We start from the raw sequence: 24,765 nt of genomic DNA, 5'->3' as shown, positions 1-24,765 counted from the left end.
TTACAAATGTCATTTTGAACATCTTTTTCAATTCATTATATATCATCTCCCGAAATTCTTTGACTTCTCTACATTCCCACCACATATGTGTTTGACCAAGTTTTATACATTTTTGCCATTTTTACTGGTGTAATATACCATCTATGTTTGAGCCATTCTGGATGCTGACTGCTTTAACGCCTTGCATTGGGTTGCTATCCTTGAGAGCATAGCTCCATTGGAACCAGGGCAAGGTTTACATATTGCACTGTAAATGGGATCCACCTTGCTAATCTTCCCTGGTTTTAAGTAGATGGTCAATGCAGTGATTGATGACTGGCGAGAGGGGAGGAGAAGTAGTCAGCCTTATGATGTTGGGGGTGCAGAACAGGAAAATAACACTCCAGATTTCTGCGGCCACTGCCATAGAAATGGAATACTAAGGAAGAGAAAAATAAAGTGTTTCTTTAGCACAAACAAGAGCTTAACACTTCAGTTCAGTCTATCATTTGTATCCTTGATCAATTTCCTTTCTTTGATAAATACAACTAAACAGTGGTACCTCAGGTTACAAATGCTTCAGGCTACAGACTCCGCTAACCCAGAAATAATACCTTGGGTTAAGAACTTTGCTTCAGGATGAGAACAGAAATCGTGCTCCAGCGGCGCGGCGGCAGGAGGAGGCCCCATTAGCTAAAGTGGTGCTTCAGGTTAAGAACAGTTTCAGGTTAAGAACGGACCTCCAGAACGAATTAAGTTCTTAACCAGAGGTACCACTGTATGTGCAAGAACGTAACTGTTGGCTCTGTTCTATGATTTGTAACTCTGGGGGAAGGTAAACTTCAGCAGCCTTGTTATATACTATGAGACAAACCTGATACGTTGCCATAGCGGTTGCAATGGCACCCACAGGACTTTCATACGCTAACCCTCCTGCTTTCTGGGAACATGAGGATCTAACCTGAGAGATCTTTACGGCTGCCTTGAGAAGGACTTTGCACTCTGGCCTTGCAGAATTTTGCTGCATATGCAACATGCCACAAAGCAGGATCGTATTTTTAAAAAGCGGTTCCCTGGCAAAATGCAGCTCAGAGGTGCCATGCGCCGATGTGCCGAAACGATAGAGTACGGTTCCACCGGAGTTAGGGAGCTGACAAACACGAGAGCGAGGCAACCTAACACCTTATTAGCATCATAAATTTTACGCTGCATTCCAAGAACGACCCGTCTCATGTTTCTGGTTCATACTCTGGAAACGATCACAGCCCTGGGAAACTTGTGGCTCGATATTACTCATGTAGCATTCTAAGTGCAGGGGGGGGGGAATTGCAATTTGGGACTGGTCTTTAAATTTGTTGCAGTTGAGCCAACAAGTTGCCGATAAGAGACTGGAGAGGTTTTGGCCTAGAATATGAAGCCTTCTCTAAGGTCAGATTTTTATTACAGTGGATATAATACGATGATATGATACATACCGGTACATACCCTTTCTGGTTTAGAAATAGGTTTAGAAACCCTCTGGAATGAAAGTTGGACAGAAACAGGAAGAAATGCTGCAGCTGTTCACATATGTTTACCATATGGTTTAAATTAAGCTTTCTGCAGTGTGATGTGGGAAGTACTGGCGGGCTCTAGCTCAGTGGCAAGATCCCAGTTTTAATCTGAAGCATCTTCATTTCCCCCCTTTTTAAAATTATTATTATTATTATTATTATTATTATTATTATTATTATTATTATTATTTACATCCATACACAATCTTAGGTACGTGTACAGCCTTAAATAATTATACCATTAAATATTGATTTAAACCTGTATTTGTACATGCTCTTTTCTTATAATTTCTAACTAAGCAAAAATAAATCAAAGTAAAAAAAAATCCAATAAACTAAATTCCAATAAACTAAATTATATGAAAACAGACTTCCCATCATTTCCCGATGTAAGTTACATTTTCGACATTGAATGATACTTCTGACCTTACTCTTACTATAGTTTCTAGTACTTTCTTATATTGTACCATTTTTCCTTGATTAGTGGTATTTAATTTACACAAGGGTCATTCAAACGCTACCATAGATGTTATGTCATTGTTATATAGGATATCTTGAACATATCCTATTTTTGCGTGAATGATTGTTTTGTATTTCCCCTTAATCTATCTGTCAATTGAGCCAATTCTGCATACTGTAGTCTAATAATTTATCCTGCCATTCCTTTACTGTTGGTACTTTTCGCCCTTTCCAGTTTGATGCAATTAATAACCAAGCAGCGGCTGTTGCATATAAAAAGATTTCTCTTATATTTTTCGGGATATCACTGCCTAAAATGCATTTATAATCTGAAGCCACTTCAGGTAGGGCAGGGAAATACTGGAAACCCTGGGAAACCATTGCCTTCCGGTTTAGACAATACTGAACTAGTTCTTTTCTGCTACTTCATTGATTTATTTACAGAAGGGATTTTAACGGCATAAGAGCATTCCCCAAAGTTCAATATCCATTTGTCTTTTTTGCCACCTGAAATAAATAGGTGGCAAAATAATCTCGTCCTCTAAGGTTGTTCCATAGTTACCCATGGCACTTCCGGAGTGTCACTATTTGAACTGGGAGTTGTGTTCTTGCATGGCAAACCCACTTCCCTCCCATATCACGGTAAGAAGAGTGGCAGGCTGTGTATATATACTATACATCTGAAGCACATGACTTCCCCCAAGGAATCCTGGGAACTGTAATTTGTTGTGGGTGCTGGGGATTATATGTCTGTCTGGGCTAAACTACAATTCTCAGGATTTTTTGAATTTGTTTTGAATGTGTTAGCTAAATGAACTGGAAAAGTCCAACAAATCGGAACGAGTGCTCCATAATTCCTCAGCACCATCTAATTCCGCCCCCCGCCCTAAAGAAATCAAGATGAATACTCAGTAAAGAGGAAGTCTGAAAGTCATTCATTGCTGGTCTTCAACTGATGTTTCCTCTGTTCACAAAGACTGTAAGAGCATGCCAAGTATTCTCAAGTTCTGTATCTCCTTTAGCCTTCTGTATCTGCATGGTTATTCTTTCTAGTTAAGCAGTGTCTCAGATCTGCTCTTTCCACAGTGCTATTGGTACCTGCTTCTCTGCCACCACCAGATGAGCAGCTGCCAATAAAAAAGGCATTATCTTTGCCCTGCAATCTTTATTTTCTCCATCCAATATTGATAATAGTTTTGAATCATTGTTTTTTACCTTCTTCCATTACGTCGTCACAATATGTACTTGCTACACTGCAATCCCACTCCATGTGGAAAGGTGTCTCATTCCCTCCATACGCACCCAGACACTTGGAACTTGCTGTTTGATAGACTTAACTTACTTTATACAGAATAAACAAGTGCATTTTTGAAATAATTCTGTCTTGCTTTTGCTAAAACTGCCCTAAGAGATCTCTATTAATATGTCTTGAACCACTGAAAGCAATGCATTTCAATCTTCCTTGCATACCACATTAAACCTTTCTGTTGTTTTTGTAGACTCCTGTACCCGTACATTATATTTTTATTACACCAGACCTTTCATTTAACTGTCTGGAGAAGTAATGATCTATATTGCTGATTTGCCCACCAATCTCTTGGCAGATAAGTAGAGGGTTGGAGAGAGACCTGGCATGTGGTTCAGGTAGGTTAAACATGCACACATGAAGCTTAAAAAACCAAAACCTTGCCTAGGAGCATTCCTCCAGTTGTTCACTGTGCACAAGCAGCTAAATTTGTACACCTGCACTGCATGTATTACAAAAAATTCTGAAATCGTTTTCACCTTGAAAGATACTTGGTGGGCTCTTCACTTTCTCTTTATGCATTTCCCTGCTAATGCTGTAATGAAATTACTCCTGCTCCCCCCCCCACTTTATCTGCCTAAACAGCTGTTAGGATAACCAGCTCACTTTCCATAAGCCTTAAATACCATATTACTCTTCTTTGCCAGATTGGAAATAATGAGATCAAAGGAACAACATAACTGAAATGCATGTTGGTTTTCATTGTTAGCTCTGCTGGTAATATTTCACCAGTGGGGCCAGTGACATCGCATGAGAATCGGAGAGGAGGAGAGTGCTCTGCGAAAGCCAGCCATTCTTTCTACCTGCCGCTTCAGTGCTATTAAAGGTAAAGGGACCCCTGACCATTAGGTCCAGTGGTGACCGACTCTGAGGTTGCGGCGCTCATCTCGCTTTATTGGTCGAGGGAGCTGGCGTACAGCTTCCAAGTTATGTGGCCAGCATGACAAAGCCGCTTCTGGCGAACCAGAGCAGCACACGGAAATGCCATTTACCTTCCCACCGGAGCGGTACCTATTTATCTACTTGCACTGAATAAGATGCTGAGTATAGGCCTCAATCCATCCAGCCTTATGTCACGTGATCTTAATACAGCAAAGACCCTTATTAAACAGAGGATTATAGATATAGAAAGACAGAAGAATTTGAGTAAAGTACCTCACTTTCTAATTGAGGAGGAAAGGAGATGCTTGGCCCGCCCAGCCAGATATTTATTCCACCTGGAAATACCCTCTCATAGAAGAGCATTCACTTTGGCCCGTAACCGCATAATGCCTTCAACAGTTCTCCAGGGGAAGTACAAATGGATCCCTTTATGTGAGAGATGCTGCCTGTGCGGATCAGGAGAAGTGGAATCTATCGGCCATATACTTTTGCGATGCTGCTTCTACGAGGAGGTGCGAGGCGAGCTTATCCACACTATACTGGCAGAGCTACCTGGACGCTCAGATAATTTCTATATAGAGTGGCTTCTTTCCGACGCTAACTCTAATGTGTCAGCGAAGATAGCCAAATTCTGTGCTAGAGTCATAAAAATTCGGTCTAATCTAATTAGCAGTGTCCAAATGTCTTCAGAACATCTTCAGGACTAGCTAAAGAGGACCCAGTGTTATTAATTGCTGTAGTCTACCTCCCTAAGTAGTAACACTCCTTTTAATCAGTTTTCTTTTAAACAATTGTTAAAACCTATATTTATTGCCTATTTTTAGATTATTACTGTTTTTCTTTTATTGTTTTATGTATTGCATATTTATGTGTGCTGGTCAAGAACCGTAATAAATCAATCTAATCTAATCTACTTGTACTTGATGTGCTTTCAAACTGCTAGGTTGGCAGGAGCACAGACCGAGCAACGGGAGCTCACCCTGTCGCGGGGATTTGAACTGCCAACCTTCTGATCGGCAAGCCCTAGGCTCTGTAGTTTAACGCACAGCGCCACCCGCATCCCTTTTCAGTGCTATTAATAGACAATTTAAACAACAGCTCTCAAGGTCTGCCAGATATAAACGTTTCAGATGCTTTTTCTGTGCATTTTCAACAAAACTGGTGACGTTGTAAAAAACGTTTCTTCTCAGCATCCAAATCAAGAGTAAGACTGCCAACTTTTTTCCTTTCAGGGCTCTCAAGCCTGGCATACTTGTAAAACAAGGAACCATTCAGCAGGCACTGCTTTTCTCGATGTGGGGAACCCTCCTCCCCCTCCATGCCTCAAAAGCATGCTGCAGGCACCACAGGGCTCTCCCCCCCCCCAATGTGCCAGGAAAAGTGCAAGCTAGTGAATTATGGTATGCCATTCATCAATTAAAGGTGTAGGAGCCCTTCCAGAACAAAGGCTGGCAACCCCAAACATTTTGCAGAACCATTTTTATCTAAACATCGGTTGTCCCAATTTCCCACACATTCGGAATAAAGTTGCTGTGACGTGTAAATGTTTCCAAAAGTCAAAAATAGGAAGGATCGATTTTAGAATCAAATCTATTTATTTGCTAATGCATACCGTAGTTATCTTGGAAGAAACAAAGATGGAGGATTGAGAAGTGCTAGTCAGAAAACATGGATCCTCCTCTTCCCCAGGCAGCTCTGCAAAGTTTAATTTGCATTTCCCCCAGATGTTGGCTTCTGGTAATAACCTAATTTAGCATCATAGCATGTAACAAGATGCACGGGAAGTTTTCTGAAAAGCCCTCATCCATCTCTGTGAACCAGTGAAGACAAGAATGAGTCAAAGCACCCAATATATCACAGAGTTAAAGAGCTGTCCAACGGTGATATCTCCATGCTTTCAATTAGCACTTGCCTCAATAGGAACTCCTAAGATTGTGCACCTTTTTAAACACACCAACACACATCACCTGCTGTCTGTTCAGCAGCTGAACTCACATAAATCCTTGCATTACAGTTAGACTCAAGCAGCTTATTTGGCATACAAGGACCTGTGTTTTGAAGAGCACATTTCCCAAAGGGGTATCAACGCCATTAACCCAAAGTCTGCCCTGGCTTTATATTTTCCTGTTGGAAAGATGTCTGCAAACAGCGAATTATGTGGGATTGTGCCATCCACTTGGATTCCTAGCCACATGCCTAAATAAGGAATTGCACTTGAGGGGCAAGAGATGGCTATTCACACCTCTCAGTTCATAACCCTGGCATTGGTTCAGGAAAAATGTAGGCTTTGGTCATAGGAGTTTGAGCAATGCTCTGGTAGTGTGACTTGTTTATTGATTTATCCCCAGCATAAATTTGACATTGTGGTATCTGGGTGACTAAAGATCTAAAAACTACTGTGTGTAATGTTATAGGAGTTGGATAAATATATGCAGTGCAATTTCCATCTACAGAAATTGCCTCCCGCTGAAACACATTCATAAGTAACCCCACCCGTTGTTTTAAATGCCATTCCTTCAAATTAGCTATATTTTCTCACAATGCCTGTTCACATGTGAGCTTCTTAACACAACCTAAAGGATCTCGTCAACCCACATCATTATAATTTAGGGAATATAACATTTAACCCATTCTCCATCCACTTTGAATTCATACCGCAGTACTTTCTCATTTTATTTGACAGTACTTTCCAAACTTTCCACATTTGGGGAACTCTTCTCCATGTTATATGGTCTGTTATCAAAGCCTTGCGTGTGGCAGAGAATTTTGGGCTTCTCTTCCGTGGCACACAGAGAACTGAAAGTCTTGTGCTTCATTGCCATCCTATGGAAATCGACAGTTTTCTCTAGAACATACTAAACATTCCAAGTGGACGGCTCAGTTGGTTAGAGTGTAGTGCCAGTAACAACAAGGTTGCAGGTTTGATCCCCGTATGGGAGAGCTGCATATTCATGCATTGCAGGGGGTGGGGGTGGACTAGAGGATCTTGATGGTCCCTCCCAACTCTACAATTCCATGATTCTCCTGCGGCTACCTATTGTACAGCCCGCCCAAATATTTTGAAGTTGAATCTTACTTCCAGCGACAATGGGGCAGTGTCCTCTACCACTCCTGCGACCAGCAGATTTGTTTAAGAGGTGCAGGATACACCAGAGGGCTGATCTTGCTGCTCTCTCAACATCTCCCATCATCTATGGCTGATACGGCTTCCTCACTTTGCTTAATGATAGGGCTGGCCTTGCAAGGCAATTCTCAGCAGTGGCAGGGAAGCTGCCTTTCAGGGAAGCTTGCCTGCAATGACTAACCTCGCTGATAAATCCCTAACCAGCTTCTTGGGAACCCCAAGGGAAAGAGCTCCTCCCAACCAAGTTTGCAAACCGCTTTCCCGGTAGATGTTGTATTAGATCAGCTGAGAGAAGTGCTACTCATTCATTTTATTGTTTCGTTGCCTTGTAGAGTCTGGCCTTGTAGAAATCAGCACCCTTAAGAGTAGATGCCAAACAGCTTAGCGATTATGAACTGATGAAGGTAGCGATTTAAAGGAACCCTTCCACCAGGGATAGTTGTAATTCACACAACATCAGAGAAGCAGCTCCAACTGGTGGCTTCCAGAGCTAAGTCCCAGCTCTTTCCTGGTCCCTTTCTGCAATTCTGCTATGTCTTGACATGCACACCCAGCTTCCCCTCAGCTGGGAAGATGAGTCATCTTTGGTTCCCAATTTTTCTCACTTTCCAGAGATCATGCAACATTGCAGTTAAAGTGGCCACCTTCAGAATAATCAACAATGAAACCACATCTAGCATTCTTCTTTAATATTAGGAACATCAACCCCCCCTGCTGCCTCTCCTTATATTCCTAAGTCCCACCGAGTCCCCAGGTGAGTATTGGGTTGCAGCCTCAATCTCCATTAAGATTACTCGTGTTTTCCAGAACATGTAACCGTTGCCTGTTTCATTCCTAGCATATTATCCTCATGCTGTGTTACTCCCATCATGAACAAATAGCTTGACAACGTGAGGTTTGCCAAAATTCTGAGCTAAATCCCCAGAGCATCTCTGCTGGGCCCTCTCTTTCATCACCTCTGGAAAAATACGTTTCACAGAAAGCAAATGTTTTCATAGGGAGCAATAAAATTAAATGAAGCATATTGCTTAGGTTTAGACACTCTCAGAGGAAAATATGGGATCGTATCCACTACTTTCCCTAGGAAGGCTTGGTGGGTGGGGTTCGCTGTAGCTTGAGGTTTAAGTGATTAGATACAGGTGTGAATGGCGAGAATTTTATTTGCATTTAAAAACAAACTTACCTAATTTGTACTTTCCAAAACAACATGCAGAGCAAACCCAGCCATCCTTCAGAATTTGCACTTATCAGAATTTCATATCCTCCGACATTTCTATGATGGAAAATAGAGACATCTTAATAAATAAATAAATAAATAAATAATAATAATAATAATAATAATAAATACCCCACCCATCTGACTGGGTTGCCTCAGCCACTCCGGGTGGCTTCCAACATATATAAACACATTAAACATTAAAAAGCTTCCCTATAAAGGGCTGCCTTCAGAAATCATCTAAAGGTTGTTTAGTTAGATACACATTGATTGCATGGAATCTAAAAGGGATCTGCTAGGTACAGGTACAAAGATATAGTCATACACAATCTATTCTTCAGAGCAGCAGGAGGAAGCCACTGCAGAATTGCACTTTTTGGATGAATTCAAGAGCAATCTCTACTCAACAGGTTTGGACATGACAGACAGGTTGGGCAGGCTGTAGCCAGAGAGGAGCTTGGAGACCTGCCCTGCTAAATCTTCCTGCTTGCCCCCTCCCCAACCAATGCTTAAATTTATTACAGAAATTACTTCTTAAATGTACAGGTGATATTATTTAGAATCTGCCTACCATGAAAAATCATGAAACTAGCACCAGAAGGCAGAGATTAAGAGAGAAGGAAGATTGACACGTCAAGACTCAGATGGTAGGCAGACTTTTCATACCTGGCCAATGAGATAGCAAAAACAACCCAACCCAATCTATGGCTATGATATCAATTCAGGAGCAATCACTGCAGCAGGGAAGTGGGGTTCAGTAGTCGCTGCTTGCTGGGCCGAGGAAGGAGTCACTTAGCTGAAGCAGCAGCAACAGTTAAAGTGTTGCCTGTTAAGCAGATGATGTTCTTACTTTTTCACGCAAAACCTTCTCAGATGTTAAATTGCAGGCAATTCCAGACACCCTGTTTATTGAGCATTCATCCCAATTTGTTTGCAGGGAGATCAGACAATGTGGACTATTTAACGAGCATCCATGCCAATCTGTTTGTGGGGAGTTTGTATGACATTGCGCCAAGAAATGTTATTCCACGAAAAGCCCAGTCTTTTAGCGGGTTTGTTGCACAGGGCCTCTCGGTTAACCACAATTACACCACCAGAGTTTGCTGCTGCATGGCTGAAGTTGAATCCCACCTGAAAATGGCAACACCCTTATCTAGCATTTGCTGAGTGTTTGCTCTGATTGTTCGCGGGGTGGTCACATGGCCACGAGTATTCATTGTAAAACGTTTATATGTCTTCACATCAACAATTTGTTCATGTCAAATTTTTTAGTGCAGTTCTCCATCACTGTCCAAAATGCAGATAGATTTCATTTGGGCTGCCATAGAAGGAACAAAAATGTTGGTGGAGCAGTAGGCCACTTGCTCACTTGGCTAGATCAGTTGCTGGGGGAAAGTGCCAAAACTTAAGGCATTTAGCGATGAATTTTGCCGAGGGCGAAGCCTCCAGAGGGTACCATTGATGATCTCAGCCCACCAGCCAATCTCCAATGAGCCTGGGCTGTCTGGCCATCTCCCCATAAGTTCCAAAGCAGTTTTGCTTTTGCCTTTGTCTGCTAGTCCACGTCTGTGAGGGTGCCCAGGACGGTTGCTTTGGGCTGTAGTGCCATCTCCTCTGTGTGCCTCTGCACTCCGTGGTGGTGGGCAGCTGCCTCTGGGAGAATTTGACTATATCCATCACCTTTGGCAGACAGACCCGTGGAGTTACCCTGAAGATCTGTGCGTTCAAAAGATGTGGTAAATGAATTACCCTGTTTCTCATATTTTAAGACATACCCATAAAATAAGCCATAGCAGGATTTTTAAGCATTCAAGGAATATAAGCCATACCCCGAAAATAAGCCATAGTGATAGGTGCAGCAGCAATGCCGGCCGCGGCAGGAGGAGGAGGAAAAAAATAAGACATCCCTTGAAAATAAGCCATAGTGGGTTTTTTTGAGGAAAAAATAAATATAAGACATGTCTTATAATATGAGAAACACGGTACACACAGCCCGTTAGGAATGCTACTCTCTGTACTAGAAAACAGGGCACACACTCTGCGTACAAATATTTCTTGTTCCAGTGGCATCAGCGGATAACGTGATTGAAGGCCCTTAATGCTGGAGCTGTGCCTGAGGTCTAGGTCTACTCTTTGCCTAGGAGGCTGTTCAGAACAATCAGAAGCATGCTTTGAATTCTGCGGAAGAATGACACACTGTGAACGTAATACAGTACATAATGAGTACGTTACATACTCCCATTGATAGGTGCTACATTCTTTCTTTAAAGCACGGGCAACAAATACCCAAAGTATTAAAATCTGAACAAGCAATTCAACAACAACAACAACAACAACAACAACAACAACAACAACAAAAAGGCTGATTACAACAAGAAACAAATGGTTAAACCAGAAAATGAATCATCTTAATCCAGATAACACTTAAAAAAAATAATTCCCAATTTGGTAAATAATTTGGTTAAGAATCGGTCTCTTTGGCCCAGAATAGAGATTGCCAGAAATTCATGGCATGCTAGCTTAGTTTAAAGATACAGTCAACAAGACACATTCAATGTTACTTCCCAAGAGGGTCCTGAAATTTCTGACTTGACTGGGAAAAGAAATGCACAACAACTGGTGCCAGGACATGAGGAGAAAGGGAGTAGGTTAAAAGCATGTGGTTTGTCCCCAACAAAATTCCAAATTGTATCAAAAACATAATTCTGCAGCTAACATAGTCTAGCTGGAAAGTGGTGAGTGGAAACATGAGGATGATCGCATGCCAATCCCTGCACAGGCTACTGGGGTTTGGAGAATATAACATTTGGGGTTCCTTCTGACTCTAAAAATCTATGATATGTAGAGCCCTGTTTAATTTGATCTTGCGTTATTGGAATGAACGGATGTCAAGTCTACTTAAAGCCGCATCCTTGTCCTTGGATATTTTTGTTCACATGTGTTATTTGGAAGAGAGAAACTGCTTTCTCTCCAGACATTGAAAATTATGAATTGGAGCTGGTGAATCTATCAGCGGCAGATAGCATGCTGGAATACACAGCTCCGCGATAAATATTAAGGTGTAGTTTCTCCACCGGAATGTTTATTGGGAGACGTGCCACTGATTTCAATATACCCATAACATGCACATAGCAATATCAGTTAAGTTCATATCATAATCGCCACTTACTACTTCAGCATAGAGAACACAATGAAGATGGCTCAGTTTACTTCCACTAGCCTGTACGCAGAGAATGGAAACCACGACAGGGACTCTCTTCATTCAAAGGTTTTCATCCCTAAATGGTCTAGGGCCCGCCCCCTTCCCCAGTACCCACCCCACACTTGGCACACCTTCGCTATAAAAGGCACCGAGCTGGTTGAAAAATCTCTCAGCTTAGGAATTGGATCCTCGGAGTCCGGATTAATTACAGCTTTCCAGGTAAAATGGTAACCTTAGCCTTTTCTTGGGGATGGTCAGTGAAGGGGCAAGTGAATGAGCTGAGACTTAAGGGATGGGCATTTTGAACTTTATGTTTATTTTTAATACGTGCGATGTATCTTCGACAAGGGGCACAACAGGTGGTGGTTAGATCAAGCAAGATATGTAGCGGGAGACCAGTAACATATCGCTTGATAGCGGCAAGCTTAAATTCAGAAGGAGATTTTAGAATCCGAAAGACTAATGAACGGACCAGAAGATTTATGGTGAATGGAGGACTCTGTGGCAGGCCCAGGGCTAAGCACAGCTTCCTGAGTAAACAGAGCTCACATGAACACATGAGGCATGCAAAGGAGTAAGTGAGAGGTAAAAAGTAGGAGGTGAACTCAGGACTAGGTTATGTGATGAGCCTGTGAGTTATGGGCACAGTTCATGGAACAGTGGCCGGTCTGTGTAAATCTCATTGAAATTTCCCATTCATTTCAACAGGGCTTCTGCAGAATACTTTCCTTGGGAACTTTGCCCACCATCACTCGTGCTTTTCTGTCAGACATGCTACTAGCCCAGGAACCTGAGAGCATGGTTTCTCGAGTGGGACATTTATCCTTTAGGGAGGCTTTTGATTTTATTTTACGAAGTGCTTTTCAGTTACTACCTTAACTGAAATAGTGACTTGACTTCAGGAGGTTCTCTCTCGAGCAGAATGCCACAAACACTCACAGATCACAAACTGCACTTGCAAATGGCAATACATATCCCACATAAAATTAAAAAAAAATAACCTGTTCGAGTCTGGATAGGGATTAAACAATTATGGAATATAAGACTGCATGGAAACAACTTTGAAGGATTATTCCAGGGGGGGTAGCCTTGTTACAGTCTTTTCTAGCAAAACACTCTCTCTCTCTCTCTCTCTCTCTCTCTCTCTCTCTCTCTCTCTCTCTCTCTCTCTCACACACACACACACACACACACACACACACACACAGTTCTGTGACACCTTAAAAATAAAGGCAGTAATCTAGCCTCACTTACTTGGGAGTAAACTCCATTGGCCTCAATAGGACTGACTTTCTGTAGACCTTGTTAGGATTCCAATGTAATCCTGTTTCTATTGTCACATAAGCTTTTGAGGACACCTAGTGGTCGCTATAAAAAAACTAAGGTTCAGGGGATTGGGTGTCATAAATAAGAGAAGAGAGAAAGGCCATGTTCTGTCAGCTTTACAGATGAAGGTGAACTACATGCTAAGTTTGTTTCAACTGTTAAGTGGCTGTTTGAGTAGGCAGCCTGTGAGAAGTGACCCCCCCCCCAAAAAAAACCTGGCATTCCAGGTATTTGCCTGAATTATGTGCTCTAGAAACTCCAGAGCTAGTTTTGGGAAGTGAAGGACCATTATTAGGGAGCAGGTGAAATACTTTCTACAGCACCTGTTGCCTATATGGCTTCCACTGTCGGAGGCCGTCCCAAACTTCTTTGAGCACTTTGGTGGTGGAGCAAAATACGAATATCAGAAACAAAAGCCAACTAAGTGTCTGAAGATTTTCACAGATGGCAAGCTCTTAACTCTGGTTTCTGGTTTTAATGTACAATAGCATGTGCCATGTTTCTGGTACTCAACTTCTTCTTTTCCTCAAAGGGTAAAATGAAAAAAAGTCAGGAACTATCCTCCCCCTATCAGAAACCTCATGGTTTGTTTGTTTGTTTGGTGGTTGCTTTTGCAGCATTCCTGCTATGATTTCTACACGGCACCAGATCTTCCCTAAAGAAGACCAAGGAATAAAGGAGGACGAGGAACACCTGGAGGAAGGAGACAATGGCTGCTCCGACAATGGCTGCTCCCTTGCATCTGACCCAGGTTTCCCTTTAAAGACAGTATAGCTTTCGCCCACTCAACCCTACCCAAGTTTCTTTTCTAAATCAATTGCTCTCATCAGCTCCCAAATATTAAATAAGGCAGCAACCCTGTTGTCGTTTTTGTCCTGCTGCAAAACGAGTCTTTGGGAACATTTGTCCTTTGTTTCCAACGAGTACGTGCACAATGCAATTCACGGCACCAGCCTCCGCACATTTATTCAGTGGTTATTCTGCGTAGGGTTGCCGGTTAAGTGTTTTATGTTGTTAGAAACTACGGAACAGTTGAATCAAATTTATTTAAGATCATTTAAATGATTTTCAGGGAAATCAGGGGGGCTTGAGGGCAGCCTGCTTTGAACCCTTGGAATTCAAATTTTGGGCTGAATTTGCCAAGTGATGCCAGGATGACAAAGGAGTTCTTTTGTTTGAAGGACTGTCCACACCAAGTTTAAAAATAGATAGCAGTAAAAGGCAAGAAGGAAGAGCAGGGCTTTGTGAACTGTTAGCTCCTATGTTGCAGAATGAATAGGCAGATGGGTCTACAGCCAGAACCTTTCCAATTGTGATGAGATGTATTTAAATTACTTGTTGTTGTTAATTTTTTGTACCCTGCCCACCTGACTGGGTTGCCGCAGCCACTCTGGGCAGCTTCCAACATGATATACAATAGTACGACGACGACGTAAACGGAACATCACAGATGTCTATGGAAGGTTGCATTTACAGCAGATCTTTCTGATTTTGCACCTATATATATAGATTAGCATATGCAAATCCATGCCCTCTTTTGGGAAGGCTGCATGCCATTCTATTTGGCAATGCAGAAGTGGCTACCGTAAGATGCCAGCTTTGAGATAAGTCTACATAAACGTATTTTTGTGCCGGTGTATTGCTGGGAACTGTATAGGCACGCCATGATTTGCAGCTCTTTGTGAGACTTTTTACCAAGATTGGCTTTCTAAGTGCCCGCAACAAAGCGCAGCCCATTTTGTTTAAATTCCTGCACCCTCTTACGTTCACAGATGACTATTGCTGACCCCTCTCCCCACAGGGCTGCCCCGCGTGTTCAAAATATTACAGAAATGGGTTCCTAAGGCCTCTCCCTATTTTGACAAAGAACATTACTGCTACGCTGGCCACCAGATCACCATTCAAGAGTCCATTGAAAACTTCGGAGCTGTAGTATGGCCTGGAGTAAGTTTCACACAGGGAAAATAACACCTCGCAAGTAAGCTTCTGTAAGATAATGAAGCGTCTCGCTTTCCTTGATGCCTTGTTTTAAGATCTTAGGAATTGAAAAGGGTCATCAGAAGGCTATGTCAGCCAAGCCCTGGAGTTGCAGGGAGCATTGCTTATGGCCTAAGGTCTCAGCACATTTATGGGGTAAAAGTCAACCCTGTGCCCATAAAGAGCAGAGAGCTCATTGAGCACCCGATACTGGATATGTAGTTAACCCACTGAGCAAGACAAGGCTGCGTTCTGAACCTCCCTAAAGTCTAGGGTAGATTAAATGGATTTACTGAATCTATGGCTCTTTACACGTCTGCAGCTGTGATGCCGCTGTATGGTTAATCAATGCTACATTAGTACTGAATAAGGCTGGGCGATATCTGCTTTCCAAAATCGTAATATACCGCCGGTTAAACTTTGTGATATGGAGGTATATTACTTTGTCAGAAAGGAGGCGGGGGAGAAGTCTGTTGTGGGCCATGGAGAGGGCAGTGCACAGCTTCTGCCTTTCTGTTGGGCCTGGGAGGGCAGTGCTGTTCTGGGCAGTTGTGCATTAGCCTGGTCGCCGCATGGCAGGGCAACGCAGAGCTTCCCTGGAACTGCCAGCCACGGCTTGCCCTGATGATCTCTTGCCATGGAGCTCCTGGGAGCGCCACTTCCTTCCCCCCACTATTTGCATCTCCCTGTTGAGTAAATGTGCAACCCCATCAAGAGCAGGCACCTCCCACCCATCTGGTCTAGGGAACCACCAAGAGTACCTCCGTCTTATCTGGCTTGAGTTTCAGTTTGTTGGCTCTCACCCAGTCTATTACCGAGGAAAGACACCGATCCAGCACTTCCACTGCCTCACCTGCAGACGCCCCTCATCCATGATCTGATTATGGATGAGGAGGCTGATCTGGCATGCATCACTGAAACCAGGGCGGGTGATCGGAAATTCCAAAACTGCTCTCGTGACTTTAAATTCAAGTAGGTTTCAGGCAATGTATCAATACATCGCCCAGGCCTAGTACTGAGTGCAGTAAGGAGGAAAAAGTACTGGGGAGCCTGAAGGGATTTATCCATCACAACCCAGCCTTCCCCCTTTCATCATTTGCTTTTGGACTGAGCTTGCATTGCACTTACTACACAGAGGGTATCGTCGGTGATTTCGCATGCTGAAATCATGGGATGCACACGCGCGCACACTACTGCAGCTAGATTAGGTTCTAAACATTAGCAACTCTCAAATTCTGAAGACAAATTATTTATTTTAGGCTCTTGCTCTGTGTCAGTACTTGGAATCAAATCAACAGGAAATCAGTCTCCGAGACAAGAAGTTACTTGAACTGGGAGCTGGGACAGGCCTGGTGTCCATTGTGGCAACCATACTAGGTTGGTAATTTGCTGAAGGGTATTTATGCGTGTGTTTGTGTGTGTTGCTTCTTGTTGCACATTTTACACACAGTTCCTGCCTACTCACATTACCCCGTACTCTCGAGTCCCAAACATTTGAATAGCATTTTGACAATGCTGTCTACCCACAACCTTATTCCTAGACACAGGATGCCATACGAAGCCTAAAATGGGTTAACAGCTTAATTTGTAACTGTAATTACAAAAAGCATTCTGAAATCTGTTTGTTTTGTGCCTTAACTTCATTTATCTGGCAATGAATATAACCAAGTGCAGTAGGAGACAGTCCAAAACAGGCGTTTTCCAATTCCCAAAAGAGAATTGCTCCACTTATTAACCTGTAGGTGTTGCCCAAACAACCTTGCTAGTCTGAAATAGAACCTTTCAAAAATGTTCTTCAGTCATAAAACTTCCAGCTCGCCAGATCTGTAGTAAATTCTCCTTTAAAATGTGCCAGTGCAGTAAATGGATTACAGTGCTAGTCTTGGGATTTCTATTATTTGTTCTAGCCAGTGGTTGTCCTGCAGTTTTATCCAGAGACTGCAATGGCTGCTTGTTCCTGCAGAGGACAGAAAGCCTAGTGAGTCAGTAATGATTACATCACTGAACAGCAAAAATGTAAACAGAGAACTGTCTTGCCTCTCTTCAGGTTATCAAGGAAGACTTAATTATTTTTATTCCCTTTCAGGTGCTTTTGTGACAGCTACTGACTTGCCCAAGGTCCTTGAAAATATGGAGTTCAATATTTCAAGAAACACACGCAACCTGGAAGTTCACAAGCCCGAAGTAAGAAAGCTGGTTTGGGGGGAGAATCTTCATGCAGACTTCCCCAAATCAACCCATCGCTATGATTTTATTGTGGCTACTGATCTTGTATACCACCACACAGCTCTTGAAGCTCTGTTAGTCACCATAGACTACTTTTGTCAGCCTGGGACAATCTTGTTATGGGCAAACAAATTCAGATTCAGCACAGATTACGATTTTTTGGACAGAGTTGGCAACATTCTCAATATCACGCAGCTAGCAGATTTTCCAGAGTCAAATATCAAGTTGTTCAAAGGCACAGTAAGGGAAAATTAAGATCCGAAAGAGTGTCAGAATCTAGAACAGATGCGGCCTAAAAGTTTACAAAGCAGTAGTTTTTAAAATATGTTAATTAGGCTCTTCTTCACAACAGCCTGGCGCATTCAAGTTAGCTTTGGGGTTCTACTTCCCAATAATGGGTAATCCCAAAAAGCAGGACCGTATGCAACAGGGGTCAAATAAGTGGATTTTAGTAAATGCTCTCCTGCTCCTTATGCAGCTGTTGCCCCAGATGATTAACAGAACATGTTTGACCTCCACCAAACTGCATCCTTTTGGAGCTACCCACAATGTTAGGCTCTGGGCTTTTCCATAAAACTGATTTAATTGGACTTGGAAGCTTAACCCCATACCCTGTTGCGAGAAACAGAAAGGAGGACCATTTTACCCCATAAGATTTCAGATTAAATTTCAGATTAAAATTTAGAGTTGTGCTTCTACAAGGATAAACCAATTCCAGGTCATGGGGCTACTATGCTATAGCTTGATAGAGTCCTTTTAAAAGTCCTTTGGTTCTATAAGCAGTGCCAAATCGTTGTCCCAATAAGAGGCATATATAATATACGCTGTGACCAATATTTGCTACAATGCTGAAATGTAACTTTTTACTTGGCCTCCATGAAGTCATATAGACTAGATTATGTGTCCTCTCTCCATCAGCTCTGAAAAAAAGCAATGATTTCCTAATGCCTCCCTTTAGGTACTCTTGGAAAAATTAGGACAGATCTCAGCTTTGTTTAATTGTTTTTATTATTAACAAAATTAAAAGTATGAGAGTGCGCACATTTTTGATCTTGAAATTTGCACATTTATTTAGCAGTTTTACATTTCCCCCCAAAACATTATTAACATATCTGTATGTATAAGTTTTACAATACCTGATTTAAGTGTTAACTGACTGTTTATACTTGTATCAGTTTATCTGATACTCTGCAACACATGGATATTTGAGAGCATCTCCGAGTTGAAGATATTCAAGAGCACCTTTTGCACCAGCAATTCAAAATACATTTGCAGTGAGTGTGAAAGTTTTTAATTTTAAAAAAATTCAAAATGTAAACTCTTGCAAGTGATACTGGTAATTAAGTTCCATTACTGTTAAATCTAATAAATAAGGTTTTAGCTACTCGGAAGGAGCTTCTTCTTTTTATTTTTAAGGCCTTCATACAATTGAAAAGTTCAATGTTAAAACCCTGCTCATTGTAAAAAGAACCGCTTGTACAGGCTTGTGGTTAAAATTACAAACAGTTAAGAACCACATACACATGCAAGAAACCTTCCCATCTTCATTTCCTAATCCTTGGAGCTGGCTATTTCGGAACACCCATTGCCAGCAATGCGATGTATGCAAAACATTTTGTTCGTATGTTTTTATTTCTAGGGCAACTAAAAGTCACACCCAGAAATTAAATATCTAAGTCTCAACAAGCTCCTTGATGTCAGGAGCCGAACCCTCCCTCACACAACCCCCTTGTCTTCTGATTAATAACACACGATATAAGCATTCAATAATGAAAACATGCATTCCAGTAATATAATGTATCTTTATATCCAAACAACGTAAGAATATCTCAGATTTACAATGGCAGCCATTTCAAAACACACAATAATCGGGTGGATACATCACGGGAAGCCAGTTTTCAGTGAAAGATGCACAGTGTGTCCATCCAAGTAACTTCATTAGCTAAAGAAGAAGAAAAAAATTAAAGTACACTTTTACATCTTCCACTATTAAACAAAGTCCACTAAAAAATGTTGACGTTTTTAAAAATTGCATTCTATTAAGTAGCCAAAGGGGGGGATCTTACATACACACCTGATTCTCTACCTTTTTGGGGGGAGCTGTAACCTTTTCGTAAACTTCCAAAAATACAAATGAAACTTGCATGCAGCCTTGAGTTAGCCGAGGTAATAATGAAGATTACTTACCAGTATGCAATTCTTCAAGTTTTCTTTGGTAGGTTTCTCCTCCGCAAGCTTTGTTGCAAATTTGAGACCTCGGCCGTACATTTTATTTACCAGGGCGTGCTTATAGGCAAATGGTAAAACCTACAGGGGGTGCAAAATAAAAGGTGAGATTTGTAAGCCGGGAGAACATCTCGGTCTCCAACGTTTACCAGACCCAGTTCTATTTCAGACTTTATACCAGCAGTGCAAAGGGTGTGGGGAGGCACAAGACCCTTTCGCATCTAGGTGGCTGAAGTTGCCCTAACGTTAACCATTCCTTAATGCTGCTAAAGCAAAAGTGGGGAGGCTGTTGGATCCCTCCAAAATTAAATATTTGTAAGAATAGAGGTTATTTTATATTGTACCATCAGGCACTTTGCAGAGTATGCAAGAGGACAGGTCCCTGGCCCTGAAGAGCTTACCATTTCAAATTCAACACCAGGGAAACAAGAGCAACACTATTTCAGCTACACATGCCTAACTTAAGCTTAGTTACAGGAAAGCAGCCGTTTCTAACCCTTTGCTCTCCCAATGCTTTGGGCTACAACTTCCAGCAGCTGCATGATTCACCGGGTTGGTGAAGGCTGCAACAGGACCAAAGAACTAGGGGACCATGCCTTACAGTAAATGCACAGAGGTGGAAGAGCCAAGAGGGGGAATCATCATTGCCTGGATGGCGAGGCTTGAAAGTGGAAGGCTGCACAAGACGATTTCTGGCCTGATGTAGTAAGACGATGCTTACACTTATGAAAACATTCACAATTTTAAAAACTGGACTATTTTTCTGCAGATTTGCTTGTATGCTTTTGGTACCTACAGTATGAAAAATTGTAAGGCCTTTGTAAAAAATAAATACCCCACGAAGTTGGCTGTGGCGAGTGGCTGCAATCCTACAAATCTGGATTAAAAACCAACAATGAAAGATTTTAGTTATTGTGTTGGCATTCTCTGCTGTGTATGATTACACAGTTTAGGTGGCCAAAATAATAATAAACAACCCAATGTTTTAGCAAAGGCTAAAGTTGATACTGCATAGAAAAAACCAGCTTGTATAAGCAGCATATGAAGGATTCCTTCCTTCAGTTATAGGAATCTATTTTTGCTCCCCCACTTCCATATACCTTGGTGTCAGACAGGTCAGTCCATTTGGTTATTTCCCAGAAGGTTTCTGCCAGAGCATCCAAGCCACCCTCCTGTTGGTCATCTTTAGATTCTGCATCGCCTGACACAGCCCCTTCTTGGGCCTGAAACTGCAGGATTTGGTCGGACAACGCAGTTCCTTTCCGACAGAGAGCATCCACTAAGGTAGTTTTCTGCTTGTCCATCTCACTAAATGGGAAGCACACAAGAGGATGACAGCATTTGCAGTGAAGCATGCCCTTATTTTTTTCTTAAGAGAGTCCTGAGATGCACAAACCAAATAATAAATCATTTATAATGGGTGTATATCCAGGGTCCCGCCCCCATTACCCCCAAATATTTCAAATGGTTATTTTATATACATGCCAAAACACAACTATCTGTTACATTTAGACAGAAAGAACACAAACTGCTAAGTTGCAAGGAAGACACAAGTATCCTAAAAAAAGAAGAAGCTGATTTTATTTTGATTATGCATGTTTTGATTTTATATTTTGATTTTATTTCCTGAGACCTGCATGTATAGGGCAGTATATACATTCAATTATTTACTTTCATTTATATTTATTTATTTATATATATTTATTATTATTATATTTTGTGTGCCCCACCCATCTGACTGGGTTACCCCAGCCACTTCCAACATATATGAAAACAAAATAAAACATTAAAAAAACCTTCCCTATACAGGGCTGCCTTCTAAAGGCTGTATAGATAAAGAATAATAATTCTTCAGTTATTTAAAATACACAGTGTTCCTATTTGGGCATACATAACGAGCACAGAATTAATCTACTACAGTACAATCAACTTATGCAAATTTAGCTTAATAATACAGTGGTACCTCGCAAGACGAATTTAATTCGTTCCGCGGGTCAATTCGTTTTACGAGGCCCAGTTTCCCATAGGAATGCATTGAAACTTAATTAATGTGTTCCTATAGGCTCTGGGGGACTGGCGGCGGCAGCGTTTGCTCGCTTGGCTCGGGGAAGGCAGGCAGACAGGCGGCAACAGCCCCGGAGCCTTGCCGGGCTGTTGCCACCTGCCTGCCTGCCTTCCCCGAGCCAAGCGACCAAGCGCCGCCGCTAGTCCCGCGAGCCGAAGCGCAGCGGGCACTTGGCTGGGGGAAGGCAGGTAGCAACAGCCCGACAAGGCTCCCCAATGCTGGCTGTGTGCGAGGCGGTGGCGGGAAGCGGAGGAACGGATCCGTTCCTCCGCGTCTCCCGCCCGACAGAGCCGGCATTGGACGGGGCTTCGGAGAGGCGCAGCTCTTCTCCGAAGCCCTGTCCGATGCCGGCTCTGTGCGAGGTGGCGGGGGGAGAAGCGGAGGAACGGATCCATTCCTCCGCTTCTCCCCCCCTTCTTCCCGCGCTACAGCTAGTTCCCCTTTTGTTGCCGCTTGCCGCCGCTTTGTCCTTCTATGGCCATGCTTCGCAAGACGAAGCGGCGGTCATAGAAAACCTCGTCTTGTGAGTCCCTCGTGCAATGTAAAACGCTTTTGTCTCATGAGTTTTTTGTTGCACGAGGCATTCGTCCTGCGAGGTACCACCTTGCCCATCTGACTGGGTTGTCCCAGCAACTCTGGGAGGCTTCCAGCATATACGAAAACCATAATAAAACTTTAAACATTAAAAAACTTCACAATACAGGGCTACCTTCAGATGACTTCTAAAGGTTGTATAGTTACTTATCCTGTTGACATCTAGCGTGTGCGATTTCAGCTTTACAAAGTTGAAATTGCACAAATGAAATGTACGGAAGGCAGAGAGCTTAAAAGCTCCTTTTGGAATGGGTTTTCCCGAAGCAGAAAGAACTTTTAAGCTTTCCAACTGGTTTACTGGTCTCTGGGACGCTTTCATGAGATCTCATGAAAACTCAGATGGCCACGCAAGATCCCTTGAGAGGATCCCAGAGCCTGGTAATCTCTCTGCCTTGCTTGGGGGGGGGGGAGGGTCAAGGCCTGCTTGGTACACAGCTCATGTAAAAATGCTTGCAGTTTGCTTTCAAGTACACATGCTTTTGCAAATATGAACCAAATTCTGAGAATGGAAAAAATTAGAAAGCTATGGGAACATTTGGAAATTTGGCAGTTGACAGGGATGAATTGTACATATAAAATAATAAGGGAGTAAATGAATAAATGGAACCCGACAATCTCATTCATATATGGAACAACAGATTTAAGGTCAGATTGCCTGCTGCTCTGGGAATTGAATTTCTACTTATTTATAGAATTCATTTAAATGTTTGGTGTTGAAATCCTTAAAGGTAATTCATATAGTTATTTAAGATATTGATACTTAAGACATGTTTTAAAAAGATGGTGAAATATAACTGACGTCAAAGGTTTTTAATTAATATCATATAGGACTATCGCAAGGTTTAAATAAAAGGATGTGTTGCCTTATGCAATATTCTTACTAGCAAAACAAATGTGATCTAAAACATCTGGAGGGGTGGGTGGTGGGTGGGGCTGAGTTATAATGTAAACCAGGCACCCCCAAACTGCGGCCCTCCAGATGTTTTGGCCTACAACTCCCACGATCCCTAGCTAACAGGACCAGTGGTCAGGGGTGATGGGAATTGTAGTCCAAAACATCTGGAGATCCGAAGTTTGGGGATGCCTGGTGTAAACCTTTATTCCCAATGCAAGATTTCTGGTCTTAACTGAGTCCAGTAATTATTCTGAATATTTCAGCATTCTATATTGAATAATAGTTCACAAGATGCTGCTTAGAAAACCTGTAGATTTCAATTCTGAACTTAAGACTCTTGCTTGATTGCTCATGCAGATCATGGTCTCTAACCACTTACAACACCCATAATAAAAATCTCAGCCACTACCATCTATTTCATCCTAAAATTTAGGACAGAAGAAGCTTCAATTCAAAGCTGCTACTAATTGTCACTGGCCACAATCCAACACAAAAAGTTCAACACATTAAGGCTCACTGCAACAAATGGACATTATGTTGGTTGGTGGCCACTGTTGTCCTATCAGGAGCACGAAATTGATGTTTAAAATAATTTCATCTTGAGAGTAACTTAATCTTTGAAGCTACGAAGGGGGGACAGTCCGCTTTAGGCCAAGTTGCAGAAATAAGATGCAAGGAAAAAGTATTTACTGGTTAGGTACTTTTTTATAGTAGCAGCATCAGGTCTGGGATCTGTCTTCATAGCGAGATAAATGGCGAGGGCTGTTTGATCAATATGTGCGATAACCGTATTAGCTGCCTCAATAATGTCGTTCAACCTTTTCATTCTTTCCTAGTGGAAACAAACAAAGCACGTTGCATTATTACTCATGCACGAAGAGACATTAATGCAACACACAATAAGCTAACATGTACCTGTCATGGACCCAATAACACAAGATGAGGAATCATGCTGCACAATATTGGGGGGAAACATATTCAACACATAGCCCTAAATGAAGCAACTTGAATATGCTTCTATGATTTACAAGTTTAAGTTCTTGTTGCAATACTAAAATATTGCTGGTGGTTACTAGCTTTCAGCAGTATTGGAGGGAAAGGTGAAGGAGGTTTATGTAACGCTGTATTAAAGATCAACGCTCCTTAAGAATCCTGTGGCACTTTAAAGACTAACAGGCTTACTATGGCATAGGCTTTTGTGGACAACTTCATCAAATGAAGGAAAGGCAATCCTAAATTGGGAAACTTATTGTTTTACCGTGTTTCTCATATTATAAGACACGTCTTATATTTATTTTTTCCTCAAAAAAACACACTATGGCTTATTTTCAAGGGATGTCTTTTTTTTCCCTCCTCCTCCTGCCGCGGCCGGCATTGCTGCTGCGCCTATCACTATGTCTTATTTTCGGGGTATGGCTTATATTCCTTGAATGCTTAAAAATCCTGCTATGGCTTATTTTATGGGTATGTCTTAAAATATGAGAAACAGGGTATTTATTACATTTATATACCACCTTTATCTTCCAAGGATCTCAAGGTGATGTACAGGATTCTCCCCCTCCTCATTGAGTCCTCACAACAACCCTGTGAGGTAGGTTGACTGGTCCGAAGACACCCAGTGAGCTTCATAGCTGAGTGGGGATTCAAACCCTGCTCTCCCAGGTCCTAGCCCAACACTCCAACCATTACACCACATGCTATGTACATATATATGGTGGTGAATTTAGGGGGAACG

At 42.1% G+C, this 24,765-nt stretch overlaps 3 protein-coding genes across 7 annotated transcripts in view; 1 reads left to right on the top strand and 2 right to left on the bottom strand.

The window, feature by feature from the left end:
• Positions 1–8,511, bottom strand: part of TEX30 (testis expressed 30) — a 31,881-nt gene extending 23,370 nt beyond the window's left edge. Inside the window, exon 1 of the mRNA XM_088667561.1 lies at positions 8,487–8,511. The gene's annotated coding sequence lies outside the window, so the exon portion shown is untranslated. The remainder of the gene's footprint in view (positions 1–8,486) is intronic.
• On the top strand, positions 1,388–18,641 carry METTL21C (methyltransferase 21C, AARS1 lysine). 2 transcript variants are annotated; one of them, XM_088667560.1, is made up of 5 exons: positions 1,388–1,407; positions 13,665–13,798; positions 14,849–14,991; positions 16,284–16,401; positions 17,111–18,641. In XM_088667560.1, exons 1-5 carry the CDS (start codon positions 1,391–1,393, stop codon positions 17,503–17,505), a joined length of 807 nt encoding a protein of 268 aa, XP_088523686.1. In that variant the 5' UTR covers positions 1,388–1,390; the 3' UTR covers positions 17,506–18,641. The 2 variants fall into 2 exon arrangements, with proteins under 2 accessions (XP_088523686.1, XP_034970829.2); XM_035114938.3 differs by lacking the exon at positions 1,388–1,407 and adding an exon at positions 11,881–11,940.
• TPP2 (tripeptidyl peptidase 2) overlaps positions 18,241–24,765 on the bottom strand; it is a 44,049-nt gene continuing 37,524 nt past the window's right edge. For 2 of the 4 annotated variants that reach the window (XR_015949473.1, XR_015949474.1), the window contains 4 exons: positions 23,721–23,862; positions 20,577–20,784; positions 19,438–19,557; positions 18,241–19,192 (listed from right to left, as the gene is read on the bottom strand). Coding sequence is in view for 2 of the 4 variants with exons in the window: in XM_035114936.3 (XP_034970827.2) it covers positions 19,103–19,192; positions 19,438–19,557; positions 20,577–20,784; positions 23,732–23,862 (549 nt within the window). In the remaining 2 variants the exon portion in view is untranslated. The remainder of the gene's footprint in view (positions 19,193–19,437; positions 19,558–20,576; positions 20,785–23,720; positions 23,863–24,765) is intronic. The other 2 variants (XM_035114936.3, XM_035114935.3) reach the window with 1 other exon arrangement.

The sequence above is a fragment of the Zootoca vivipara genome, chromosome 4, assembly GCF_965207765.1.
Source record: "Zootoca vivipara chromosome 4, rZooViv2.hap1.1, whole genome shotgun sequence".
Classification (NCBI taxonomy): domain Eukaryota; kingdom Metazoa; phylum Chordata; class Lepidosauria; order Squamata; family Lacertidae; genus Zootoca; species Zootoca vivipara.
Note: the sequence above shows the minus strand (reverse complement) of the source record. Positions and strands in the feature narration are given on the sequence as shown.